The 27,465-nt window shown below is 40.5% G+C and overlaps 1 protein-coding gene across 1 annotated transcript in view; it reads right to left on the reverse strand.

Annotated features, from left to right (window-relative positions):
- Positions 1–27,465, reverse strand: part of LOC131670118 (homeobox protein vnd-like) — a gene marked incomplete at both ends in the record, with an annotated part of 144,963 nt that overhangs the window by 69,558 nt on the left and 47,940 nt on the right. Inside the window, one exon of the mRNA XM_058945492.1 lies at positions 2,650–2,754. Within this exon, the coding sequence (XP_058801475.1) occupies positions 2,650–2,754 (105 nt within the window). The remainder of the gene's footprint in view (positions 1–2,649; positions 2,755–27,465) is intronic.

Consider the following 27,465-nt stretch of genomic DNA (forward strand, 5'->3'; position numbering starts at 1 on the left):
GCTTTTTTGCCCCGTTTTTTCACCAGCGCTTTCTTTTCTCGACGCCCAGCCCTTCTCCGAGGAGGACGTTGATTGACCTCTTTTGTTGAGGATTTCGCGGTGACGTGCAAGCAAAATGATTTTCAGAACAAACACTCACCTCCTCCCTGATACAATGCGTAATACCGTCACCTGCTTTCTCTTTCACTCTCTATACATATTTGCCATGTGTTGTGCGGATGAAAATGCAATTTCTCAATGTCACCTTCTTGGTACGCAGACGCATTTTATTTGGCATTCATTTTTATTCATAATACTGTTGCTTGCTGCTTCGAGTAAGCACTTTTATTAGAAAAATTCAGATCTCACTTCAATAACAATTGTTCATGGGAGCCAAATAATTTCGACGTTCACGAAAAGAAACCACCGGATCCAACTGAAAACTATTGGTTTATACGCGAATAGTAAGGCCATGTTTTCTGACAAGACGCAATGTCATTTGATTTGGCAAGGAGCACACATCGTACAATGCCTTGCGTGACATGTCTTCGCTTCGCAAATTTACATCCGTTGCGCCGTTTTGGATGTATATACGCGAGAACTAGATCGTTTTCACTCTTGTGACGATGTGAGTCATCACCTTGCGCTTGTGACATGACAACTTGTTTGCTCTCCTATATAATGTTCTCTGTGAGGTCTCGATTACGTTACACAGCCTTTCAATGTGTTCTGATGTAATTCTATTGTACGAGCAAGTTTTTAAACGAATCAATATGCAATATGTGTACTAGCTGGTCTCGTGTAGTTTTATTACATTATAATTTTCATCGAGACTTTTGCTAGTCATAACTCGAGAAATAAAGTGAGTGAAACGAAAGCATTTTAAGAGATTATAAACCATATAAAAAGCGCATTGACTCGCCGCACGCTTAAACTCATCTAACAGCTGAAAGGTTCCGAGGAAAAACCTGAGGAGAATTTGGACAACTGGTGCATTGAGCGTTCTTCGCATTCCATTGCCGTACCGTTTTACGCGTTTCTTATCTTTTCGAGCTCCATTCCCTTTCTTCATCCCTCCTTTCTTTAGTGCATCTTTTTCGAATTTTCATTTAACTTGCATATATATGTGAAACTAAAAGGATACCGAATGTAGACGCTGATACAATATAGTTATATGTGAGATATAATCAAAGAAAGATTCAATTTATATCGTTTTTCTCTTCCAACAAACTTTCGGACTTTAATTTGCAATTGTGAAGTTTTGTAGTTTGTAAAATGGCTTTTTCTTCTAAAATTCAATCCGAACAAAACTAATTGACTTCTAAATTAACAAAGTCAATTTACATTCCGCGATGTGATCCAAAACTACAATAGCAAATTTACGTGGGATATCGCACAACGAGAATTTTGAAATCCGATTTGAAGCTATTTACGTAAAGTTTACTACGAACGCGAACAAATGTCGAGGAACCAAAGTGACTTCAAAAGTTAAAATACATTTGAGCTTGCGGTCACTTTTGTAGCACAAATATATACGCGAGTGCAGCGGCTTGAGTTTCTGTTATTAATTTAGCTTGGCGAAGTGTGTAAAATCAGCGTATCAACTCGATCGACGCGAAAGTCTGGCTGGATCAGCTTTCAATGGAGAGGTTGGCGAGCTGCATCCGCACAAGGACAAAACGAGGTCACCGAGCTTACTGCAATCGCGCCTCCAACTGAATTCAGAGCAAATATAATGCTGCGAAGCTTGGATTTGCCATTCGATGCGCACGCGGCAACCTCGTCAACAGCTTTCATTTGATTTTACATTTATGGCATTAGACCCGCACCTGCAACTTTTTTTACTTCTTTTAATTTTGGAGTGACGAATATACACGTAGCTCTCTCTCTCTCTCTCTCTCTCTCTCTCTCTCTCTCTCTCTCTCTCTCTCTCTCTCTCTCTGTCTCTCTCTGATTTGATGAAACTCGATAGCAGCGTTGCCACCCGAAGAAACGGGAGCTCATGACTTTTTTTTATTTTCCGATCGCTGCGTGTGGCACGTGTCGTGAAATGACGCCGCGTATTATATACCGTAGGGGAGGAAGGAAGGCGAGAGGCCATCAAAATTTATGACATTCAATATGTCGATGCGATGGTTCGCCGCTAGAATTTCGTATTTTTCACCGAACTCGTAGTCGTCAGTAGTGCTTTGCTCGTTCATGCCGCCTCGCTAATGGTTTGGTGGCGCGCGCGTTCACAGAATGCTGAAGACTTAATATCTGGGACAAGATGAGGCGACACTTGCAATCGATCGACCTCGTCTTTCTCTCGTTCGCATTTGGACTTGTGCTCCGCCTCCCTTTTCTTTTTTGCCAGAGCAAAATGTCGTCGCCTTCTCGCTTCTCCTTTTTTTCCTTCGTTTTCTTCTCTCGCTCGCTGTCGACAATTGTACTTTACTGCTGAAAGTCGTTTGTGGCGCTCTCGGCGATTGCACTTTAGACGTTTTCCTATGATCCGACCGACTGTTACTAATTTTCTCGGAAACAGATAATGTTTTCGTACTTATTGCGAAAGGAAAAGGTTTCTGATTTTGCAAGTTCGCGCACATAAAAGCTCGTGTGATTTCGACTTGTTTGTAGAACCTGTTTTAGATTTACCATTGATAAAAGTTTAACGTGGACAAATCTTACCTTCTTCGCTTCGTTGTTATTGTCGGCAGCGTGGTGTGGCTGTGGACTCATCGCTGCACCATTGCTAACTGCGCCGCTCTGCGACAAGAGCTCATCGCTTCCCCTCTGTGAACAAGCATAAGGAATCTCGTTAGCCAACATCTTCGTTGTAGGGAGCCCAAAAAGCGCATCTCGACACGCGCGAATGTCGCCCCGATCAGTCTGGCGCTCGAGTTGCACGAGCGAGCAAACAACACATACGAAAAAGAAAAAAGACGAGAGGAGATCAGCCAAATGGAATATGCAAAGGCCGTTGCGCTCGGACAAATGCAAGAGATCTGCAGTTGTAAAGTATGTACTGCGTAATCCACGTAAAAGCAGCGTCGCCGTTCTAAAAGCGGTAGAATGCTTGATCAAAGAAGGTAAAATCCGAGGAGGAGCCGTGGCGGGCGGCGACACAAGAAGCGCATAAAAGCTCGCAGGCGCGCGGGCGCGACGGTAGTTAACTGAATGCGGCGAGGAAGGAGCTTTGCTACTATTGCGCTACGCAGAGTGGAACGTAGAGGCTTAGGTAACAGGAGGAGGAGGAGGAGAAGGGGGTGGGCGAGTTATTAAACGCCGCCCGAAGGATTAAAGCGCAAAGAGATCCGTTTACGACGACGAGTTCCGGACGAATGCTCCTTTCTCGGGGGCAGGAGGGGTACCTATACTCAGCTCGCAAGCTCCGTCCTTAAGGAGTTATAAGTCGCTCCGTTAAAGAACTACTACTACTCCCAAGCAATTGACCAAAGTGCATCCCCCCTCTCGCTCTGTCTCTCTGTCTCTCTCTTTTTCTCCAAAATCTTACTTGCTTTTCGCAGTGTACATTCATTACGTGATTATCATTACCGCCGGGGACATGCACGCTAGCTCGCAATCAGGAGCGATTAATTTAACTTTCGCATTTGTCGCTGGATATCTCATAGTCGGGTAATACGCGACTTCAAAGCATAAAGAGACACACCGCGCTTCTCTGACAAAAAAAAAGACAAGTCGACCATAACGATTGATTCGCATGCTTCCTCATTTTTTCCTTTTTTCATCCTCAAAGCCAACGCGCGTGACAAGTGCAGTATCAAAATCGACAGAGAGAACAAAACAACAGCACGGCTTCTTCTTTGAAAAAGTCATCCGTCAAGGGAACATGTTAGCCGCGCACAGGAGAGCGGAGCGCATTCGGCTGGAGTTTGAAAACAAAAGCAAATCGAAAAAACAAGAAAATATATATAAAGAAGGAAACCATCAGCTACTCGTCAGAGCTCAAACGTTCTCATTGGGGTGCACGGTTGCGAGACAAAAAGCGCGCATCTCGGCTTGTTCTTATTCCCCGGATTTACTGTCGGAAGAGCGAGAGAGCGATAGAGAGAGAAAAGCGAGCCAAGTGAAAAATCCGGAAAAGAGACGTGGTCGTGGTGGAGGAAAGGACAAACGGAGTAGTCCATAATCCATACGTCCGCTACGTCCGCGGGAAATAAATAATACAAGAGAGGTCCGGATGTCAGATAAAACTACTTTTCTATCCGCACACGTCGAGGTCGAGTGGAGAGCAAGCAGCAGCAGCAACAGCGACTTCTTCTGTCTTTTCTCTTGTGTTGTGGCGAGTGCGCTATATATACGCGCACACGTACAGAGCCGGTTAGATCTAGAGTGCTCTAAACGAGTATAAGATATTCCGGGATAAAGTGCCTGCTTTATACTTGTTTATGCCCGGATTTCGCGCGCAGAGACATTCTACTCGGCGGCGCCTGCGCAAGCGATCGACAATATATTATTCAATGGATAACAAGCATTCGTCATTTCTTTCTTCGCGACATAAGTCCCAGGATCGATCAATACTCCAGTCAGTGCGGAACACGAGCAGATAGTGGCCGCAAAGAATCGCTTAGCTAAAAATGACGGCCCGGCAGAGTCGATCAATTATAATTAGATTCATAAATGTAGCTGTAGAGCACCGGCGAGAGAGGCAGACGCCCTTTCCGCCTGCGAGCAGATCCATTTGAATCCCTTTTATCGCTCAACGGAATCATCTCGTCAATGAATGCTGCGAGGTCGCAGCAAAAATAATGAGCCGATTTCATGACTTTTCTCCAACTCTCGGTCGGTTAATCAACGAAAGCGAAGCCCCAGCGAGTCATATCAACGTTGTCGACGGGCTATCTCATTAGCGGCCACTAGACTATTCCTTTGAGCTCGTTCAGCCGTCGGAATGATGCGTAGTTATTATAATTTTCGGTTCGAGCTTATAAATTTACTCCGCACGCACGCGTCATCATTATTACACGCACACTCGAGGCGTCAATTCCGAAAGTTAGATCTCAGCAGCAGCCTGCGCCGAGAAAGAGAGAGAAACCGTAGCTTAATGAGGCTCATGATCGGCAGAGCTCCCGCTTCTAATTAATACCGAAGAGATGTGTAAGCCGAAACGGCGCTTCGAGCGGTACATCACGGTTTCGGATTTAACGTATATTCCGCGATGATAATTATTGCCTTGCCAAGCTCGATGTGAACGTTATTATCAAAGAGCAAGAGGACGTTGCGTGAAATTGACAGGCTCAGATGAAATTCCAGAAGAAAGCACTTGTCCAACGTCTGTTAACAATAATCGTAGTTGCGATGCAGATCTCAGAAAAACTATTTCATTTTCAATAAAGTATTCAAACGCGATAGCTCGGCTCGTCAATTTATCTGACTTGATTAGCGCGATCGACATCTACTCGCTTAGAATGAAGCGTCCGTTCATTTTGAATTGACGTTTTGGTACCACTGAATTTCTATCGAGCAGACAAACTGCAGTCTAGAAACAAACAATTGTTTGCTCCGAGCTGACGTTTACGGAGGGAACGGACCGAAGGAAAAGAAGAAGAATATTCGTTCGGTGATCAAGAGCGACATGCAATTTTAAAAAGATTTCGAGTGCCAAGAAAATCTTGCGAGACAGACTAACAGATACAGCAGCTTTTTCACTCCCCCCCCCCCCCCCAGAGAATAGCATTCATCCGTCACGAAAAAGCAATGGCAAACACGAAAGCCCCTTTTCTCGTGCGTCAGCCAAGCCATCAGAAACAGTAGTGCCGTCAACTTTTCTCTCGTTCTTTGGTCATCTCCTGCTAATATTATTTCAACCCGCGGCAGCGCTGGCTACGTGTATCACATCGCGTTGGCTGGGATTTCCTCTTGACCAAGCAGGAAAACAATCGAGATCGAGATTGTCGGGGGAGGGGGGCACAGCGAACGTTGTGAAAAGGGATGGGGGAGGAGGCAAAAGCAACAATTCCGATACAGCCGCCAGCGCAACAGTGGCAGGCCCGCGCAAACAGTCGTGTAGCCGTAAATAATGGATTTATTTTCGAAAACATCTTCTTTCGACGACCAACAGAAGCTTTGTAAACACAGATCATTGCTCATTACACTTAATGGCCTGATCGCCGGATGATGTGTTTTCAACGATACCGGTGAGAACGTTGCTATTTTTAGAAACCAACTCGGAACCGGGATTCCAATTTGTATCTTTGATTATCGGTACACATGTAACGCTGCGAATAACGCTGTCTGCACTTTCGATAAAATCGCCGCAGCAAATGAAGAGTAAATCAGTCGTTGAATAATGTCAAAAGTGAACGAGCGGAAAAAAGAAAAATGTTGCCAAGTCCGAGGTTCCGTTTGTGTTAACGCAGCGAGAGAGAGAGAGAGGAAGTGCTCATAATACTATCAGCGGAATAATTATCGAAGCATACATGCGCGTATAGAACTATATGCATATGCGCGCTACAGCCCAGTCAATACAAATTAGCCATTCGTAAATTAGCTTTTTCCCTTAGAGCAACACAGCGGGATTCGATTAAATGTTGCGCGCTTAATTGAATGCCTCGAGCTCGGAGCGATCATTATATCAGGCCCTGCGGCTGCCTATTCTCCTCTCTCGACGCTAGGAAAAAAAAATTATTTGAAATGCCATTCCGCGATTTATACGTTTTCGTGCATACGCGCGCGAGGCTTTTTAGCGGGCATAAATGGATTTAAGCGTATAATATAATTTAACGCGGCATACGGCCAATATCGCGTAATTAAAGCGCGGAAATCGCGAAATGATGCCCCGTACGATCAACAAAAAAGAGGCTCGTTTTCTCTATTAATTATCGAACTATAATGGGACATAATATTATCAGGATTTTCTTTGGTAGGTTCTCGCTTATGAAATTAAAGGAAATCGTCGAAATGTAGGGAGCACTACTATTGATTAATCATTCGAATGGTAAATCATCTCGTAAATATCGAAGAGGCAGCAGTTTGTCCGCAAAAGTAGAAAATGAGAAGCGAGTTACATGTCAAGTGGAATGACTGGCTCCTAAGAATGAAAAAGGGAAACTTTAAGAAAGAACAAGTGGGTGGAGTGCATCTCGCACTCGCGCGCTGCTGAATAGAACTAATGCATATTTAATTCGTTTACTTAGTGCGAGGCGCTAAACAAAATTTATTCAGCGCTTATTATTATTCTCACTTTTATTAGCCCCAAGCTCGACCAAGTTTATTCAAAGAACCTAAGGAAGACATCACTAGCATTTTTCATCTCCTTCGCGAGCAACGATAGTAAATTTTCAAGTGAGTCGCTTCGACTTTCTCGCTCGCGAGAGTAAGTTTTGCCAGAGCGAGACAAGGAGAAGGAAAAAGTGAGCGCGTTCCGTTTCTTTCACTTTGCACATACGCGCACGAGCAACTTCCAACGTCTGATGTCTTTTTCTCGCCCCCTCGGCGATCCTCCGATAACTTCGTGCTTACGCGGTTACGCCATTCGACCCGCATGAATTTCAAAACAACGCCGAGCTCTGAGCAAGCGCATGCATTGACGCCGCCGTGGAGAATGAAACAAATAAAGGAACCCCGTTGGCGAACCTTCTCTCAAACTTTTACTGGTGAAAATTCCTCCTTGCTGTTTCATCATATTTGATCTATCAAGTGGCAAAAATTCATTTCTTCTTTTCGACAAATCTGGAGCAGAAACACTGCTTAATGTCTTGACACTTTCCAGAGTTGAGTATTTAAATGGCAAAGCAGCAGTGAAGGAACGCGCAAAAACCGAATGAGCAACTGCCGACGCGCAAAGCGTCTTAAAGTTTGCAAGAAGTGCCTTTGTCTTTATGCCACGCCGCTCTTCGTTAATTATCCCTCGAGTTGTTGAATACTTGATCAAGCTCAGAGTTAATTTATGTCGCTCACGACTTCAAAGTAAATGGAAGCCGATGTATATCATGACTTGTTATCAAACATTTATTAATGTAAGTCTCTTGATAATCAGCTCAATTTGTGAATTTTTTTAAGTGACTAAAAAAAAAAGAGATTTGTTCGTTCAATAAAGGAAATAAATTGACAAAGTACTTGTTTTGTCGTGAGGTGTTGAATAAGAGTAGCAGCAATTTGTCGCGTATCCCAGACGATCGTCTCTCGATCTCGAGCGTTTTGTTGGACGTTCGTTTCAACCTGCGATAAGGCAAGTGTGCGTTCACGAAAGAAGTTGAGAGGGAGGCGAGAGGGTGGCCATGGAAAATAAGAAAAGTTTGTGTACTCGATGGAAGTGGAGCCTCAAAAGCGCGCGAGCGCGAGAAATGGGAGCAGGATGGAAAGGGGATATATAGTTGCAGTAGCAACAGCAAAAGGCGAGAGAGAGAGAGAGAGAGAGAGAGAGAGAGATGGATGGGCGCAACCCAAAGACGCCCGAGAACCAGTCGAATAAACTACCCGAGTAAAGTTGCAGCGTGTATAGTCATGATTCCATGGGGAAGTTTTTGCCTCTGCGAATTTGCGACTCCATTATACTGGTGATATCAGCGCGAGATCGCGATCGGACTACATTTCGGATTACAAGCTTCGCCCCTCTGTCTCTCTATTGTATGTTGGGCTTGTGTACCGACTGCTGCAGTTAATGTAATGCACGCAATTACAGTGAATAGCGAGTAAGCCTATGAATCGGACGCACACACAGGCGCACGTTTGCATAGCGACCTTATCGTACGCCTGCTGCAGCTTGTTGACATATTAATCTAATTGGAATACAGCCGTTGTAAACGCAAATGCTGTTTGCGCTCAGAGAAGGTAGCATGGCCATGATACAGTGCATAAAGAATCGTCGGTCATGAACTTTGGCGCCGAGTAACGCATCCAATTATGTTGAAAGTGATTAGCGAACTACGAATGGCAGCGACCGATACAAAGGCGAACGGCAAGTTGAAAAAACGGGGACCGCGCACAGGCTTTGAAAGATCGCGAACTACAGCTACAACCAGTAGTCGAGCCTTATCCATCACTTAATTACTTAACGAAACCGCGGCAAACTCCGTTCTCCGATGACGACTGCTAGAAGCGGCCCAATATACTAACTTAGCCTGCGGCCGTCGCACAAGTTTACTAGTTATTATTTGTCTTTGCTAATAACCGCTTTTCCCTTCCCCCACAACGCCATAAAGTTTCGGCAGAGAGACTCGTTTGCAAAATTAGCTTTACTTGCGGCGATGTTACAAACCCTTTTCTCCAACAACTTCTCCACTATATCGTTATCTTGTTTTACTCGAACGATCATCAGATTATGCGTGACAACATATTGCTAAAGCTTCATCACTCTCTCTTTCTTTCCCTCTCTACCCTCCTCTCCCTCTCACGATTTTGTACACCTTGAACGGACGATAAAACTTTTACGACGCAAAGTTGCCACGGCCGATATATCCAATGCCATACAGATCTCTTTTTTTCCAAGATTCGCGCAATACAAACTTGCCGTGTTTACGATTCTCGATTAAAAGCACACAAAACGACCGCGAGCTCCTCTTCGCCAACTTTCCCCTCCAAAGTTTGGCCTTTGAGATGATGATGCGAGAGTTATGAATTTGATAATAAGTAAATTTTATATGGTATCTCTCTCTACGAGGAAATACATCTTAGCGTTTCATTATAGAACTTTCAAAAGCTTCAACTTTTTTCTCAAGAAATGCGCTAAGAATTGGATCGATCTCAAGCGTAATTTTTCTTTCAAAATGTTAATCTCTAATCTGGGGCGAGGGGAAGAAAGCTTCATAAAATTTTGAAAGACAGACTAATCCATAATGCGCTGAAATTTTCACTGACGTCATGACGCGTAGAAGCGAAGGTATATCCTTGAACTTCAGCGTGTGGCTATTAGCGTCATCGGCCATTCTGATGTGGAGAGCCATGTAGTACGATTTAATGTACCATTAAAATCAAACATCAAATTACTATGTATCGAATATTGAATGGGTTTTGCTGATGGACAAGAGAAATCCTAGAGCGAGAGTAGATGGACCAAATAGAAGATCGGAACTAAATGAAGGACCGCGTAGAGTGACATCTGTTTCTTTAAGTATTCACGAAGCGTTCAACGCACAAATATCAACATAAATTGGAGACGACGGAATTTCGCCAAGGGGATAATCGAACGCAAGTTTCTATCACAGTTGACGCGCAGGAAGAGGGAAGGGATCGGAGATTGCCGTCCACAAAAGACACCACAGATAGACTCAAATTTTTTCACAGCCCCACTCACCGGAAATAGTATTGTTATTTTATTTTCGAAAGCAATTTGCAAGTGCTATCAAAGTTATTCGAGGCGGCGCATGCGCCCCCGACTCGCATAGCGATGACTCGGAAAGTTGCCAAAGAAAGAGCTCGCCTAGACTCCCTTTTGTCGAGCGCGCAAACTTGTCTTGTGCGTTCCCTTACGACGTTTACGACTCGATCGATCATCGGAGTATAAAAATGACTTGTTAAAAGTGCTCTTTGATCATGCTGACTTGAAAGTATTTCTTAAAAAATTTACAATCTTCAATATTAAAAAAAGGTATTGATATGTTTTTGCTTTGTGTCAAATTACTATAAATAGATTTACCGATAGATCACATTTGATTTAGCTCTCAAATTACGTTTCTATCGATTTCGTTATTCATTAGCGGCAAACTTTAAAAGCAGTTACAAACTGAAATTGATGGATTTCATTTCCGCAATAAAATTTTCAAAATTCGATATAGTGCTAGAATAACATAAGTTGGAGCGTACAATTACCAAGTGCAATACACTTTCTTCTGTTGTTTAACCCATCGACGGGTGATCGAAGTTTTCTGAGAAGTTGGTCCTCGCTTTTCGTGCGCGCGAACGCTTGCACCGTTTAGATTCCCCCCGTTCCGTCGGTAATTTCTTTAACGAGACAACCGAAGCGTGGAAACGTCAGGATAGAGACAAATTGTTGTCTTCGTGTTGGGACATTGCCCTCGTGCACTTGATGTTGCCGTATATCCCACAAACTTTTCGATTCTACGAAATGTCTATTTTTAAACTGCAATACTTCTGCGATCACACTAGTTTGAAGTACTTTAGAATGTACATGTTTATTATTTAGTTAGGAACGCCTTGACAAGTTCAAATCGGCTTATCACGTATTCAATTACTGATGGCAATTCTGAATTTGACACGTGAGTGATTAGATCATTAAGATCATGCCGACTACATGTATTGCTTTGACCACAGTACATTCGGAATGTTATTTTATTCTAAAAAGGTTAATGAATCCGTTTACGAAACGACGAAAGTTGTTTTTTTTCCGCGTTGCCTCCACCGATGGAGCACAGCGTTAACCAAGATTAGATCATTAGGGCCAGTGTGTACTTCCTTTTTCCTATTAGATTGTCATTTAAATAAAAAATAACATGGTCGACAGGAAAAATCGTAGCGCACTGCGAGAAATAAGAAATAAAGTTAGACGCCGAAACAAGAGCGAGCGAATCAAGCGATTAGCTTTTCATGGGCCTGAATATTGTAATTTTTATTTGGCACAGCGAGGCCTGCGAGATAGAGTGAGTTGAAAGAGAGGCCAGGGGAGGACGAGGGTTAAGCGAACGGCATTTTTCCGGCCATCTGCTAGAAAATTCCCCAGATCCCCCCTCGTTATTCTGCGCACGACACGGAGCCGCTACGGGCGGTAGCGTCTCAATTTATAATGCATTAAGCCGTATCGGAAGGCCGCCGCCGTCGAGCCGCCAGTAGAAGTGTTCTACTCTACTCTTCTCTCGCACTGTGTATATCTGTGTATACGTGTGCATTGCTTCTATACATATACACGCACACACATCGATACGCAGAAAGACTAGCCGCCAACCTCCGCGCTGTCTCTCTCTCTCTCTCTCTCTCTCTCTCTCTCGAATTTACTCGAGTTGTATCTCTAGTTGACGCAAATATACGGCTATATACTTCCCAGTTGAACGTTACTGAAATACCCCCCCCCCCCCCCCCCGCAGCAACCACGCGGATTCAGATGCTATTTGAACTAATAATATTATTGAATTTTTAGTATTTCTTTATTAATTCAAAGGCTTTGCCGAAACTTACTTTCATCGCTGCGAAATGTTATGGTTAAAATTTTGCTCTCCAATTTGTGACTCACTCTCAACCGCCGATCTTAATCACTTTGAAGCTTACCTGAAACAAACAAGAAAATCATTTCGGTTTCATTCATTGCTCCTGAATTAAATAAAATACAAGAATAACATGAAAATAAGTTTTTATTATTGTTAAGTCAAAAACTAGGTTGGGTTTTGAACGCTGCAAGGGTACGCTATGCATTAGTCTCGGTTCCCTATAATCATGAAAGGCATGCAACCAATCTTCCCCACCACTTTTGAAATGCTGTGGGAGGAGAATTTTCACGTGCATCATGACTGAACCTACGGTTTATGGTGGCGTCCGAGCCACCAAGGGTAACAAGCATATGGAAATTTTATTTCTGAAAATATCCACATGCCCGAGGCTCGAGCCTGATAAAAATAAAAGCCCACGAGATATAGGCGCAGTAGCGGTGGCAAGCGATAATGGTTTTATCGGTAGATTCCTATGCGTGCACCCGCGCACGTTCGGTGGAATTCGTTGCTGGATAACCCAATATAACGCCGCTGCTTATGAAAATAAAAAAAAAAAAGAGACAAAAAAAGCAATGAACGTGACTGGAAATTTATCGTGCATTTTTTGCACTCCGGGACGACCTCAACCTCTCTCGCTGAAATATTTTGTTAGCTCTTTCTTTGTTGTTATTGTTGTTGTCGTTGTTATTGTTGTTGTGATTCACGCGCACGCGCGTCTGATTTGTCCGGAATGTTTCCATTGCGAAAATCACCGAGATATTTGGGATATCACTCGCTTTTCTGCGCTTTGTGAATTTCAATTTGCGATTTGGAGTGTTATGTAGGGATCATGATGGAATGGTGGAAATGCCGCCGAGCGGAATAACTGTTACCAATATATCTGAAACGCCGTTTCCAAGAATTCGTCGAAAAGGAAAACTAGAGAACAATGATTTTTTAAGATGGAAAGATAAACGGGATGATTGATTATCCTCCCGTAGCGCATCGGAAGCCCATGAAGTAATCTTGCTGTCGCAGCCGCGTATCATAGTCCTTAGCGGTGAAACGCGTTGGAAAGGAGCGCGCAGTAGCGCGAGTCGGTCTTACGTCAGCCGATTGCCGCGAGCGACGGTGCGCTGTATGCACTTAACGGGCCTTCTCTCTCAAGTGTGCGCAACGTCGAGGTCAAGTTCCAGTGCTGCTGCTGCTGCTACTAGAGGAGCATCACGTGCCGGCTTTATTGCGAAACTTTTCTACGGGGCCAGATGCTCGTCGTCGTCGTTGTCGTTGTCGTCGCTAACGGCGATAGACACTCAACCGCGCCGCTCTTATCTATGCTAATGCCCCGATGACTCCATTAATTCCTCTCCCTCTCCTTATGTTTTGCCTGTAAACAAGCGCCGTTCCTGTTTCGTACACGTACGAGCAGCAGCAGATCGATTTCGAATTTTAGATGCTTGCCAGGCGCCAGGATTAATATTTACTTCAGTTGATTAATATTTACCGCCAACTTGAGATCTTGTTTGCTACTCCTACTCCTTGGGGCTGCTGCTCGCGCGGGATTACCTATGCGCTCGTCTTACCTGCCGGCTCATTTTTTTATGCGCGCGCTACGCCTGATTGGATTGCGTTTTCGTTTTGGAATACAGATTGACTTTCGGCGCGCCTTGAAATTTCTCTAACGAATCTCCGGCGGCGCGGAGCAGCAGCTAGCCGTCACTAAATCAATTCATGGCCAAGCTCTTCCTCTAATTCTGCCGCGGTGGCATACAAAAATCCGAACGTGTTTAACTTTCATGCGCGAGAATAAAAATCAGCATATTCGCGTGCACACGCGAGGCAAGGGCGGAGAAAGAGGAGACGTCATAACCGCCGGCTGGGAATCTCCGCCGCGTCGGGCGAGAAGAACAATTTCTACCGATGAAAAGTTTGCTCGCTTGAATTGCAGATGAAAAATGCAAATGGTCCGGTGGCGGACGCGTACAGCACAGCAGCGCCAGTAGCCAGTCGAAAGAGTCAATCGATACGCGTCCTTTTTCTCTCGGCCTCATTTTTTCGCTGCTCGCGAGGCGAGAGCGCGAGCCAGTTCGTAATTTCTCTCGGTGGCGATAGGCTATTTTCGCCTCTACCCTTCCCCCTCTCCCACGGCAGATTGAATTTACGAGGGCGAATTCGAACGCCCGAAGAGGAATAATAAAAAGGGGGCCATGGGCTTAAAGGTATATACGGCACTCTGGGGATGCCATTCTTCGAGTTATTTTCGTTCGTGGTGCTCTCTCCAAGATACTCTCTTTCTCTCTCGCTCTAACGCGCCATGCCGTTTTCAAATTTGATTTACACGCCTCGCGACGATCGTACATCTGCCGACACGCGCGATATGCGTTCGCGAATCCCAGGTCTCTCTGTCTGTGTTGCTTTTTTATTTGTTTCCCCCCCCCCCCCCTCTCTCTCTTTCTCTTCATATCTTTGTTTGCGTCATTGATTTTTACGTTTCCACGAGGCTGTCCAAACGCCTTTAGCCAATCATTCTCTTCATTTGACTGAAATAACGTTCCAATGCATTACTGTTATCTGCACGATATGCGAAAATTCGAATGATAATATTTTTTAACGATTTTTCATTCTCTCCTCATAATGCCACTCCGATTTCATCTGACTTTTAAGTCAAAAATTATGTGTCTGTCAGCCAGCAAATACCATTGCAAGGCGTAAAACGAACGTAATAAATTTTTACGGCATTCGGAAAACAGCGACACGTCTGACCTCAGCAGTAGTAAAACCTGGCTGAACCACACGAAACATGCAGCAGCAACGAGTCTTTATCTGAGTCGCGCGAGCCGCGCACGCTTCTTCATCCCTCGGAGTTGCTGTGGCGCGCGCTCATCCAATATTTACTCGGCCGCTCCATTGAATATTCCTTGCCGCGCAGAGTGGCTACATACCTACTACAAGAATATAACGCGCAAGCCGAGGATGAGAGAGCGAGAACTAAACCACCAGCGGCTGGGAATTTAGAAAGAACACCGAGAGGATTAGGCTGTGCTTGCAAAAAGGGAAGACGCGCACCAGGTCATGTCTCATTATATCACTATTACTGGTACGTTCTCTACATTACTCTCTTTTTTTAATCAGCTAGATTTCAAACTTAACATTAGTTGTTCTTTTATAAGCCTACTCGCATATATTGCTAGAAAAATATAACTTATAGTTCGTTACTTTAACCATCCTTACTTGTTATATTTTCTTTAAATAAAATATATCATGATTATTTTAAGAATATTTTTAACTTCTAATTTATTTATTCAATAACAGTTTGGCTTAATCATCATCAAATGATTGATTTAAAAAATAAGTTCCGTATATAAGCGCTAGAAAAGCATTCCATCAGACGAGATGGACAATTTCTCGATTCATCTTATGCTAAAAGAAAATTCAAGTATCGAAACATTCTTTAAAAATTGTTAACTTGTTATGGCATTATTTAATCAGCTATGTACTTCTGCCACGGGACAAAACATAGATTGTAAAGCATTACTAATTGGATTGAGTTATAAATCAAAGCTATTAAAGGAACAAACATGTCGTGTAAATAAAAGAATTATCGCAAAGTGCAGCACTAGCGCTACATCATGCTTCGTGCCCGCTTCTTTTTTGTTATTTCGGTATTTATTGCATTAATTTGCATGACAACTTTAACATTTTAAGACTGTAGATGCATAAAATATATAATGCAACGTAAAGAAACATTACGACCATCGATACATTCATTTCTAAATAAAACTTCGATTGGCATTCACCATTTGAATCATTCTCAGATAAATCGGAGAATGACCAGCCTAATTTCGAAACAGGTTTTCTTGAAACAACTTATTCGCTTATTCCTATTCTTACTCTTAGAGATTATAATACGTATTAATTTTTCATTAATTGAATTTACTACTGAAATATGAATCTCCTACTTTTTATTAATACACAACACAAATATTTCAAAGTATAATAAAATTAAAATGTTCGCACTTTTTTTAACTTCAATCAGTCACAAAGCTGGATGACAGCAATTTCGAAGAGGATATTGTATATTGTTACTACGTTGTATAAAAATTTCATTGAAGCAATATTTTGATATTTTGTGCAACGGAAACAGAATTTTTTTAATTAAACCAAAATAGGCTTACAAAAATAGAATTTCGAAAAATTTCTTGTTGATAAAATTCTATTTGTTGAAATGCTTTATTTTGAAATCAACAAGTCAACTTAGTATATATTAAAATATGTCATACAAAATTTATAAGAACTCTAGCTATGTCATTACTTTTTTCACTTTCTAGGTATTCCCGAGCATCGTAGAATTCTCTCATTTCAAGAGCTTTCCTTCGCACCTGAGCGTCGACGACTCGTGAAAATCATACGTTCCAGACATACCTATAGTTCTTTTAATCCGTCCTATAGCACTTTGCTCAACTACAATAAATAGGTAATAAATTGTAGCATTTTTATCAATTCAACAAATCTTTTTCGATCTCACATTTTCGAATACGTACAAGTTCCAAGCCGTATTCCCAAATCATTTTAAAACATTTTGCCAGAATAATTGAGTGTAATTATACTTGAGTGAACGCAGGTAATAGGTTAATGGATCATGTAAAGCGATGGTTAATCCCTAACTTACGTATACGCAACGAGAAATGTGAATGCAGTAATTACTAATTACAGATTCACTGAGCCGCAAATATGGCGAATCTCGTCCTGTCAATTATGGGACAAACTATATTTGTATAAATCATTCCTGACCATGACGTATTGCTAATATTACCATAACAAGTCGCTAGTGACAGAACACATGAGAAAAACGTTATTAAGTTACTAATTCATAATCATTCGCTGCTGGCATCAAATCAATATGCAGAATAATAAATTGCCTCTAATCCATATGTGACCACCGCTGTTTGCTTGATAAATAATTTAGCAATCAATTAACTTAAATTATTGTGACAGTCCTTTACAATTATTTTTTCATATACGGAAAAAAGCTTTCGTGCTTTTAGAAAATAATCATCGTTGACACTGTCGTCTACTGCACCGTAATTAACGCATTATTATTTTGGCAAGACGTCTGCAACCCTTCTCCCATACACTAAACGCTTATGGAAACCGAACCTACAGCAAGTGAGCATTATGCTATAAGCGAGAGAAGCCCATGAAAAGTTGTTCTGCTTATAATACTTCCCAATTAAACAGCTAATTCACATAAAACCTATGCCGATTCAGTCGTCATCGCAATATGCCATTAACATTAGCCGACTTTTTCATTCTTTATGCGTGTATCATTCTCGTTGTTAGCTGTTTTACTACATACATTACGTAATCATATTAGTACAACATAAATTCTGCATCATTGGCTCTCGTAAAGTCTACTACTATAGCACAAGCTGAAACGAATTCCAATAAAATCGAGTTCGCAACAACGCACACCCGCCGCCACGCTTTATGTTGCTCAGTCATCTAGTTTATTAGCAATCAAGTAGAACCCTACTGCTATATGTGTCGCTGTGCTGCACAAATATAGCGAGGATTAATTACGTAAGCTCTTTCTTTTTCATGAATTCTCAGATGATAAAGATGATGATAATCGTTTTAGCGAAAATTACAAAATCATTCGTTGAGAAAATAAATGGCGGAAAATACCCGGTGTTTTTAATATCTATTTTGTTTTTAAATTTTTATCAGTACTATATACGGTGTAAATACTATAGAATATATCCGTTTCGAGTCAGCGCTTTCATATAATTATCGGAAGAGCATCTTCTCACGTATTTGCATAGACCAAAGACTAGCAAAAAGTGCAGCGAATTGCCGTGTATCGAGAACATTTCAGAAATACGCACGCACGCACGCACGCACGTACGCGCGCGCGCACACACACACACACACCAGTAAAAAATCCTTTCACACTCGTTTGCGACCCACTTCTGTCTAATTCTATCTTAATATAACACGTATAACATATTTTTGAGAATCAATTTATTTCAACTGATGTATTTTGCTTTACAGTCACAAACTATTTCTAATAAAGCTTTTGAAAAAATTGACGCCAATCAATGTTGTCCGTATGTTTAATTTCCTTTTCTTAATAGATATGACAATGAAAAGTTGACGTCTACTTAATTTCAATTGACGTAGTTCTAATTCTAACTACGTTCGTACACATATATTTAAAATTTAATCCAATTATTAGTTTATATAAAAGAGATAATTGAATTATAATAGAATGTTCATCAATTAAAATGTAAGTAAATGAATGAATTTTGTTAAATCAGTTATTAATTAAAAAATGCAGGTAAATTGTATACACACCCAACCACCAACACCCCCCCCCCCCCCCCACACACACACAAAATTATCACTACAATAAAGTTACAGATTCTATCTATTTATTTATTCATATCAAAATAGTTGATTGAATTAGCAAAAAGTAGTCGTCAACTGTAACGTAAAAATCAAAACGGATGACGTTAATTAATTTTTAAAATATTATTTATGTTCCTGTTCATAAAATAGTATAATTAATATATTAAAGCATAAATGATTCGTCACAATAAGAATTTCAGAGAATTATTAATAATGTGACGAATACTTCTGAAGGGCTATTGAAATAACATTAATAGGATTCCGAGAAGAATCAATGAAGAAATGAATATATAAGAATTAAACTTTTCATAGTGGTCTTAGCATATAAACGAATTAAAATTAATTTTACTACATACGTAGCAAAAAAAATATTTATTTAAAAAAATTAGCCATATTAAATAATATAGCAGTATAAAAATCTCGCATTTAGAAGATATTAACTTTTTACGTTATTAACTTTTGCAACGTCGGACCAGACAAGTAATTTTATGAATTTGATTACGTCTAGTAATTACCTCTCAAAAATAATAACAACAAAATCAAATCCCGCTTTTTTCCTATATCTTAATTGATATTTTTTCTAATTTTTAGAACTTCGTCAATTAAAATTAAGTAGACGTTAACTTTTCATTGTCATATCTATTAAGAAAAGGAAATTAAACATACGGACAATATTGATTAGCGTGAATTTGATCAAAAGCTTTCTTAGAAATAGTCATTTAATTATTTTTTTCATTTAGCTAGTTAACATGAATTTAAATCAGTTTTCTTGAATATTAAAAAATGTTCCAATGTTCGTTAGTTTCGGGCTTTGTATAGTTAGAAAAGATGAAACTTTATTCACTACATAAAAAAAAGAAAAAATCTGCAAAAGATTAATAATAGACCATGTGTCCCTGTATACGTCAGTTGATAATTGATTTCATAATATTCACTAGCTTATTATTACGTTTAGGCTGACTACTTTTTGATCATTCAATCGTTCATTTTAATATGATAATATGAATTAATAAATGAGTTAAATCTATGACTTTCTTGTAGTTATATATAAATAAATTTCTTCGTACTGAACAGTTAATAACTGATTTGACTAAATTTACTGGTTTACTTACGTTTACATTGACAAACATTTTTTTTTTTCAATTAACTCTTTTGTATAAGTCAATAATTGGATTTGGTCTAAAATGTATGTACAAACAAAGTACGATTATATTTAAATGAATATATTAGATTTTGACGATGCCCAACGACTACTTGTCAGGCAATTCTATTTTTCTTGAAAGATATATAAAGAAAGGGGGAGGGGGAGGAAATTATCGCATAATCTATACGAATTATTTTTAATAAAATTGTATGTATTTTTTAAACATTTATTTCATATATTTCGACTTAGATATTTCACGAAGCACAAGTATGTATACACGTTTAGGACACTTAGGCCACGGGTTTTTTTAATATATGTATAAATATAAAGAAACTTTAAACTAGTGATTATCTTGTCGAAGCACGTTGAAATGATTACATTTTTTGGGATCATTACTGGTGCAAAAAATACCAATTACAACATTATAGTACCAATTATAACATTATATCTATTATTTATACTTATTTTTTATCTCGTTACGTCTATTATTGTAATATCAATATCAAGAAAGTGTACGATTATTAGTGTTTTTGAAAAAAAAATCAATTCTTTGATTAATTTTAGTCTTGCAACTCTGTTGTAACCAGCTGCCTAAATTATTATTACTAAAGTACCATCTGTACTACACCTCATATTTTCTTGTCGACGTTTCTTTAATTTATTTATTATTTAAGAAATAAAAAAAGAACTTTTGGAATATTATGATTAAAAACCGTGTAAGTATCTAGAACCTAGAGCAAGGTTAGGTTAATATGTATATTTATTATGACTTATAATCACGAAACAACTAATAAATTGATGAATCTTGCCTTGATGAAAGTTTCTTCTTTTATTTTAACGTACACACATAATAATAATAACTAATTATTAGTATAACGCTATACCTTACCTAATATAAGATTCAAGTGTATATATATTTTTTTATGAAATACATATTTACATACATACACACATATACACACTATTGTAGTTATATATACTACTACTACAGTTTCCCCACTACACTGAAACATTAACATTTCCATGAATCTGAGAAGAAAAGAAGTCTGGAGAAGCCACACAAAAATAGAAATGCACAAATTTTTTCATCGCAAATAACTTTTGCAATACTGTACCAATTTAACTGGATCTTTTTGTAGAGGAAAGGTAATACTTTTGACTTCTGTTTCCTTCATTAAAAACATAGTATATGCATATATGTTGTCAATTAAAAGGAATATATCACATTTTCAGAATCCGGTATACAGGTTTCTTACTGTATAGAATGTATAGTATAGTGGTATTTTTATTGACATAAATTTTTACAGTGTAGAGCCACATTATCACTGTATAGAATGTCGCACTGCCGCTGCTTCGTTGCCATCTAATGGCTAATTAGCATGCCGCTAGCGCACCACTTGACTAAAGATGGACTGTAATTGTATTAATAAAGTTTGCTTACGTAAGTAAAAATCTATCTTCTGCAATAAAGTTTTACAGAAATATCCTGCATCAATTCATAAACTCGTGTAATAATAAGTATAATAGTAGATTTTCTTACAAGGGGGGAAAATGGAACTTTCGCACGAAGGTGGTATGACGGCCGAGGCGAAGCCGAGTATCAATTTGTTCGTTTGCAATAACAATTTCTTGCCTTTGTTCGTTTTCTTTTCCAGAGTGTGTTGGATCAACTCTCAATTTTTTTGCAGTCGGTCGAGCTGAATTATTTTCAAAGATATGAAAATTGTACATTCAATGGTAACATTACAAATAATTTTTATTCTTGTAAGAAATGTGAAAATTAATTTTAAGAAAATTAATAAACAGTTATTATTAAAAAATGTTTGTTCATGTATTTTTGATGCTGTCGCCAGCTTCTTATCGCTTCACAACATATAGTATTACAGTTTCGTGCTGCACCTCAAACTTCAGGCGAAAATGTTTTCACTCGCGGTGAAACAAGTGGCGCCACTCGCGGAGTGGGTAAAAGTGCAACTTCTTCCACCGTAGACAAGCCGTGAAAACGCGTGCTTTCGCCCGAGGGATAGAGAAAATTTCTTTTTTTAATACAAAATTGCTGCAAGAACTGCTTAGTGTTAATTAACGTAATTTGAAGAAAGAGATGACAGCCCAACTTTAATGGAATTCAACATCTGCTTTGCCGATTACAGTGTCGTCAAAGTTCCCAAACAAAAATCAATGCTTTCTCCATGATGCAATCGCCGTCGTCGCCGTTCCAATTACCATTAAAAAAGGGATGCTGCAGTAGCACCAGCAAGACTTGCAAACTTGCAACACGTAAGAAAGGAGAGAGAGAGAGAGAGAGAGAGAGAGAGAGAGAGAGGAGAGAGAGAGAGAGAGAGAGAGAGAGAGAGAGAGAGAGAGAGAGAGAGAGAGAGAGAGAGAGAGAGAGAGAGAACACGATAGAAACCACGCCTTTGACAAAAATTAAGGCAAAAAAGACGCCGTAAGCTAATGACAGCCTATGGGTTAAATTTAAAAGAAGAAGCACAGTAGTAGTACAAAGAGCTGATCGACCAGTAGGTGAAAGTCAGAATTAAAGAGAACACGTGCAACTATTCAAAAAGGCTAACTTTCGTCCTGTCCAACAGAGATAACCTTCTCATAGTAGAATGAGAAATACACGTCTATCTCTTCTTCCCCACGAGACTTGTAACCGTGGATCACGTAAAAATTACAAATATCCACTTTATATTTCTAATCTCGGTTGAATTCACGTTAGTCAATAAGGATATGAAGAAAAATTTGCTGCGCACAATTATTTTGTCAAAATTTTATAAGTAATTTCGTGATTTACTTTAGCATTGACAGTTATTATTATTAAAAATACTGGCCAAAAATAGCGTCGGTGAGATGATCAAATCATCCTACCAAAAAAGTATTTCAAGTACCAAGCATAAAAAAATCCCAACAGAGATCAAAAGTGCAAGAAAGAGTAAGGTGTGAAGACGCTGAAAAGGTTTTGGTTGGCCCCGACTGGTGGTGCCCAAAGCGAGTTTCTCAAGCGGAAAGACAAACTTTGGTCGAGCATAAAAGGAAGAAAAAAAAACGAGAACAAATCAGCTACCTCACGATGTTCCTTACTGTTCCTCCGTAGGAAGAAAAGAGAGAGAGAGAGAGAGAGAGAGAGAGAGAGAGAGACGCGTGGAAATAAGTAAGACGGGATATATCTCTCGCGGGAAGAAGCTTTCTTTTGGCGGCGCGCGCTCAAGCATTAAATTATACGGGCCTTCGTCCCCGATGAATGGCGGGTAAGTGGTGAGAGGGAAAGAGAGAAAGAGAGAGCCAAGGGCTACATTGTCATCCACCTGTGGAACTTCCCTCATGAAAATGCTAAGTGGCGAGCTCTCTGTAAATCTTTGCTACCTTATCGGTAAAGCCAGTGTATCAGCATACCTTAATTGCATCCCCAGCAACTATTATAAACCTTTTCGTATAATTTAAAAACATGTTTTCTTTGACATTTTCGCGACCAGAATCACGGTGACTTCGGTTATTGCAGAAAGCACAGAAAAGAAATTGCTGGTAATAAAGAACGAAGAAGATTGACCAATGGAGCTATTTAGGAATGTAAAGGAGGAGGTTAATCAGCTAAAACACTGCAAAACCTTATTCCTTTTTCCAGACGATTTGCTTATATCCTATAGACCGCAAAGTCGTCAACGTGAAATATAAGGAAGTAGAAGAGGGAATCGTCCATCACGGCTGTCTCGACTAATAGGTTAGACGATCGAAGACCCACCGAGCTTTCGATCCCTTATCGGATAGTAATCAGTTTTCAACATTAACTTTACAACCGAGATCTTCGAGCGATTTTCCATGTCAGACTGCGAGTGTATTCAGCGGACATAATAGGTGGTTGGTAATCTAATTATACAAATGTTTGTATTAAAGTTAACTGATTGAATAGAGCTTTTGTTGAAATTTGACTGTTCCATATCTAGATTTGCCGAAGGTAACACTAAATTGATTAATGAACAAGCTTTGTGAAAGCTTCATGAGACGGCACAATAAAATTAATATAGTTTGTAAATAGCAACAAGTAGGAGACAAGTTACATTTCTTCAGAGTTCAGTGACGCAAACAAGCGAAGGAAGATGAAGAGCAAACGGAAAGCATGGATGTTCGTAGATCGGAGTGAAAAGATGGTAGTTTATAGACCCCTCCTCCTGTCGCGACAACGATATAACACGAAAGTTTGGAGGTGAGAGTGGGATAACCGATATCCTGACCCTCAACGCGCACGATCTTATCTGAAAATTGTCGATGCGGCGGGCGGGTGCGTGCGCAAGTGGAAACTTTGGAAAACTAACTCTCTCTCTGCTGTATCTTTGCCCAGAATATTCGCGCATCTGCTTCCTCTCTCTCTCTCTCTCTCTCTCTCTCTCTCTCGCTCTCTCTCTCTCTCTGGTAGAGAGAGATCATGGAAATGAAATGTTTTCTCTGCGTAGTTATGTAAATTTGAGAATTACAATTTTCCATAGCCCGTTTACCCTGGAAAAACACGATTAGCAAAACGTGTCGCTCCAAGAAAGTGAGGAGAAGCGGCTGCGCAAGCATCCCGCGTTAATAGGGAAGACGATTTTGAGAAGAGATCAAGCTTTGCGCTCAACCGATCAGCCAACTAATTTCCACGATGCAATTTCCGGCGATGGCAATTGCCTTGTTTACGTTTTATTCCTAGACTCGATTTAATCAACGTGATTTCATTTACGCGATTAACGATCTTTCACCTTACTAACTGATGAGATTTTGGCTTTTCGAACAGAAAGACTAACCCAGTTTTTATTATCCGTAATTGACAGTTTTATTGATACGAAATAAAATTAACATAAATCGATAAAGGTGATCTATGAAATTACAGCTTCTTCAAAGTCAATTAAGGCAGACAGATTCAGCCGGAAACTTATTTCCAGAAATGTACTTAACTAGCTTAAAACATTTTCATTGTACGAATATAGCGTAGTCGAGTTCTGAATCTCGTAGTCGTAGCGCAGATGTAACTGTGAAAAAAAATTGGTTCAACAGCGTCTCTCAGCATTTATTAGCCGCGCCAATAACGTCATAGAGTAAAATGACTGCTCACAAGCGATAGTAGTATGGTAGCTGGATATAAAAAAAAGGAGAAAAAAGGAAGGTAGAAGAAGAAAGGGTTGTTGGCTATGCGTGTCCATGACTTATGCATAGCTCGGTTCGGGACAGCAGCGAGCATAGGTAAAAGGCAAGAACGTTTTACGAGGCGGCGGTGGTGACGGCACGACTGGACTTTATGCTATGTGCGCGACAGCTGCTTTATGGTACCCCTAGCGCTGAAATATCCGGTTTATGGGGGGAGGGAGGGAGAGAGAGAGAGAGAGAGAGCGACAGATAGATACGTCCGACCGAAGAGGATACTGCTGCTGGGACAACTGAAGACTTAGATTACAACTGGACCGACCATCCTTCTTTACGCTTTACCTTGCCATCGTCGTCTACTCACTTTTGATTCTATTCTTATTCACCTATGATTTTCATAGCTATTTCATCGTGCGATGATATTTGTCGAGTTATTCAATTTTCACAAGAGCACTCTATAGGAGTATGAAACGTCAATGCTAAAACAAGTTTTCGTTGGGTTGGCACATCGGGAAGAATCATGAGTTGATTAATAAAACAACAAGTTTTGTCAAAAAAGACGGTGGTAGTGAGAAGAACTGCTTGATTGGAGCTCTGATGAAATATCAGTGTCAGAGTACGTGGCATTGAAGTTTCGTTACAGCGGTGTATTGGTCAACCAGTCGATTAATAAAATAGTAGATTTTATCGACACAGACGGTAATACGACACGAAAAAGAGATTAGCGTTGGTTTAGCGTTTAGGATCGAGGAGACGAAGAAAAGAAAGGAAATACCCGGTAAAGACGAGGCTTACGGGGCGCCTGAAATGCTGCGAGCGCAAGCGCACGAGAGAAGCGTGAGAGTTATACGTAATTGAATTGTGGTAGAAATCGAGTCATCCTCCGAGACTTCTTCGATTCCCAAGCGAGATTTCCCGACGGTACTTCCTTTATTTCCTTTTCTCCAGCCTCTTCTTCTTCTTCTGCTTTCGCCTCCTCTCTCGCGCGAGCGAGAGGCAGGCTCCGCGCGTCGCCAAAACTTCTTTCTATTTCGCCTTCGTCTCCCGATGGCGCTTCCTCTCCTATTGTTTCACCTCTCGACTTTCTTTTCCTTTCTTTTGTCACCCGACGTTTTGCGAATTTTCCTCGCTCGAGCACCAGCTCTCTTGGCAGCATACGAACACGTTCATTGAATTTCATTGAAAAGGTTTGTTTACAAAAGCAAATCGAAAAGGCACGTATTATCAGTCCATCTCTGTCGAAGGAAATATGCGAGTCGATTGGTTCTAATTTTCTTTCACACTCAAATCCTCTCGGCCGACTACCGCGGCAGCTAGTATGAAATAGGTTTGTTTGAGAAGATGAGAGCAAATAGAATTTCCTCGGCGAATCGTAGAAATCTATTTCCCGTGAAACAGGACGGCTCGGATAGAAAAGGAGGAAAGAACGCTCGGCCAGATAACATCCGAGGCTCGCGCACTCAATAAGAGAAGCCTGCGACGAGGAAGCTAATCGATCATGTGACGTATGGCGAGCTGGTATACCCTTCACAGGAATATGGAGCTGCATAAATGGCAACTTAGATCCCCGCAATAATATAGATATATAGGATAGCCCTGTTATAGCTGCGAGCTGCGACTTCAACCCTCTTCTTGTCAGTGTCGAGGAGGCAATCGCACACGCCGATAAAACGAGCGTGCGATCGCGGATTTTCATCGGACCGATTGTCTCGCATCGAGATTACAGAAACGTTTTTTCGCCTTTCTTTTTTCCTCTCTCCCTTCGCTAAACGATCATTTTTCTTTTGTCGCTCAAGTGCCGCTTGTGCAATCACTGCCACGATGTATGTGGCTTGTCGAGAGTATCGAGCTGACGTTGATTGAGGCTAATGACACTTTGGTGTTCGGAACAAATTGAATTTGAAAGTTACTACGCTATCGGCTAAATCGCGGTTCTGTTAGTCAAATATACAAGCGCGCGCGTTCAAGTTTGCCTTGGCAATATTTTCAGCCTGTCAACTTCTCTCCGCATTTCTGATTTTCAGAGAGGGGAACAAATGCAAATGATTTTTCAAGTTCGCCCGCAACTTCTTTTTTCGTCGAAAGTAATTTGGTACCCGACAAATTGTCACCTTCGACCACAATACAAGTGCTGTAAATTAACGAAAATACACATGTAGACTAGAAAACAAATACAATTATGTCATACACGGTAAACCCATGTGTAAATTTAAACGTTTAATAATCCGTCACCCATAAGAAATACATTGTCCTCAATTTGAAACACTTCTAAACGTTTAAATTCAGCAACAATGTATTTCTTATGGGTGACGTCACAATTGCACACTTAAAACGTTTAAATTTAAACACATAGGATTTTAAGGTTTTGCCGTGATACAATTAATGTCTTTGTCAAAGTAATATCGAATGGAAGAACTGTCCAGTTTTTGGTAAATCTGGCGCGCTTATAGGTATACGTTGACAAGTTAAACAAAGTAGACCGTAAATATTTGTATTCAATGATATCGGTGCTAGAGAGGAGATGAGCACTGAAGGTGTGTGCAGCAACGCATCCTTTGTTGTATAACGGGCCTTTATCCCGCAGCTTTTCTCGAGGCGATATACAAATATATTTGTCACTGTCTACCTTTCTCTCCCTCCCTCTCTCTCGGTCAGAGAAGCGCGCGGAGGTATTAGGGTGAGATGTCTAAGACGTTGCCACTGGCCCTTGGAGAGTGTCAGTCGCGCGAGTACACCCCG

Source organism: Phymastichus coffea, unplaced genomic scaffold (assembly GCF_024137745.1).
Source record: "Phymastichus coffea isolate CEN01 unplaced genomic scaffold, Cenicafe_Pcof_1.1 PCOF00100, whole genome shotgun sequence".
Taxonomy (NCBI): Eukaryota; Metazoa; Arthropoda; class Insecta; order Hymenoptera; family Eulophidae; genus Phymastichus; species Phymastichus coffea.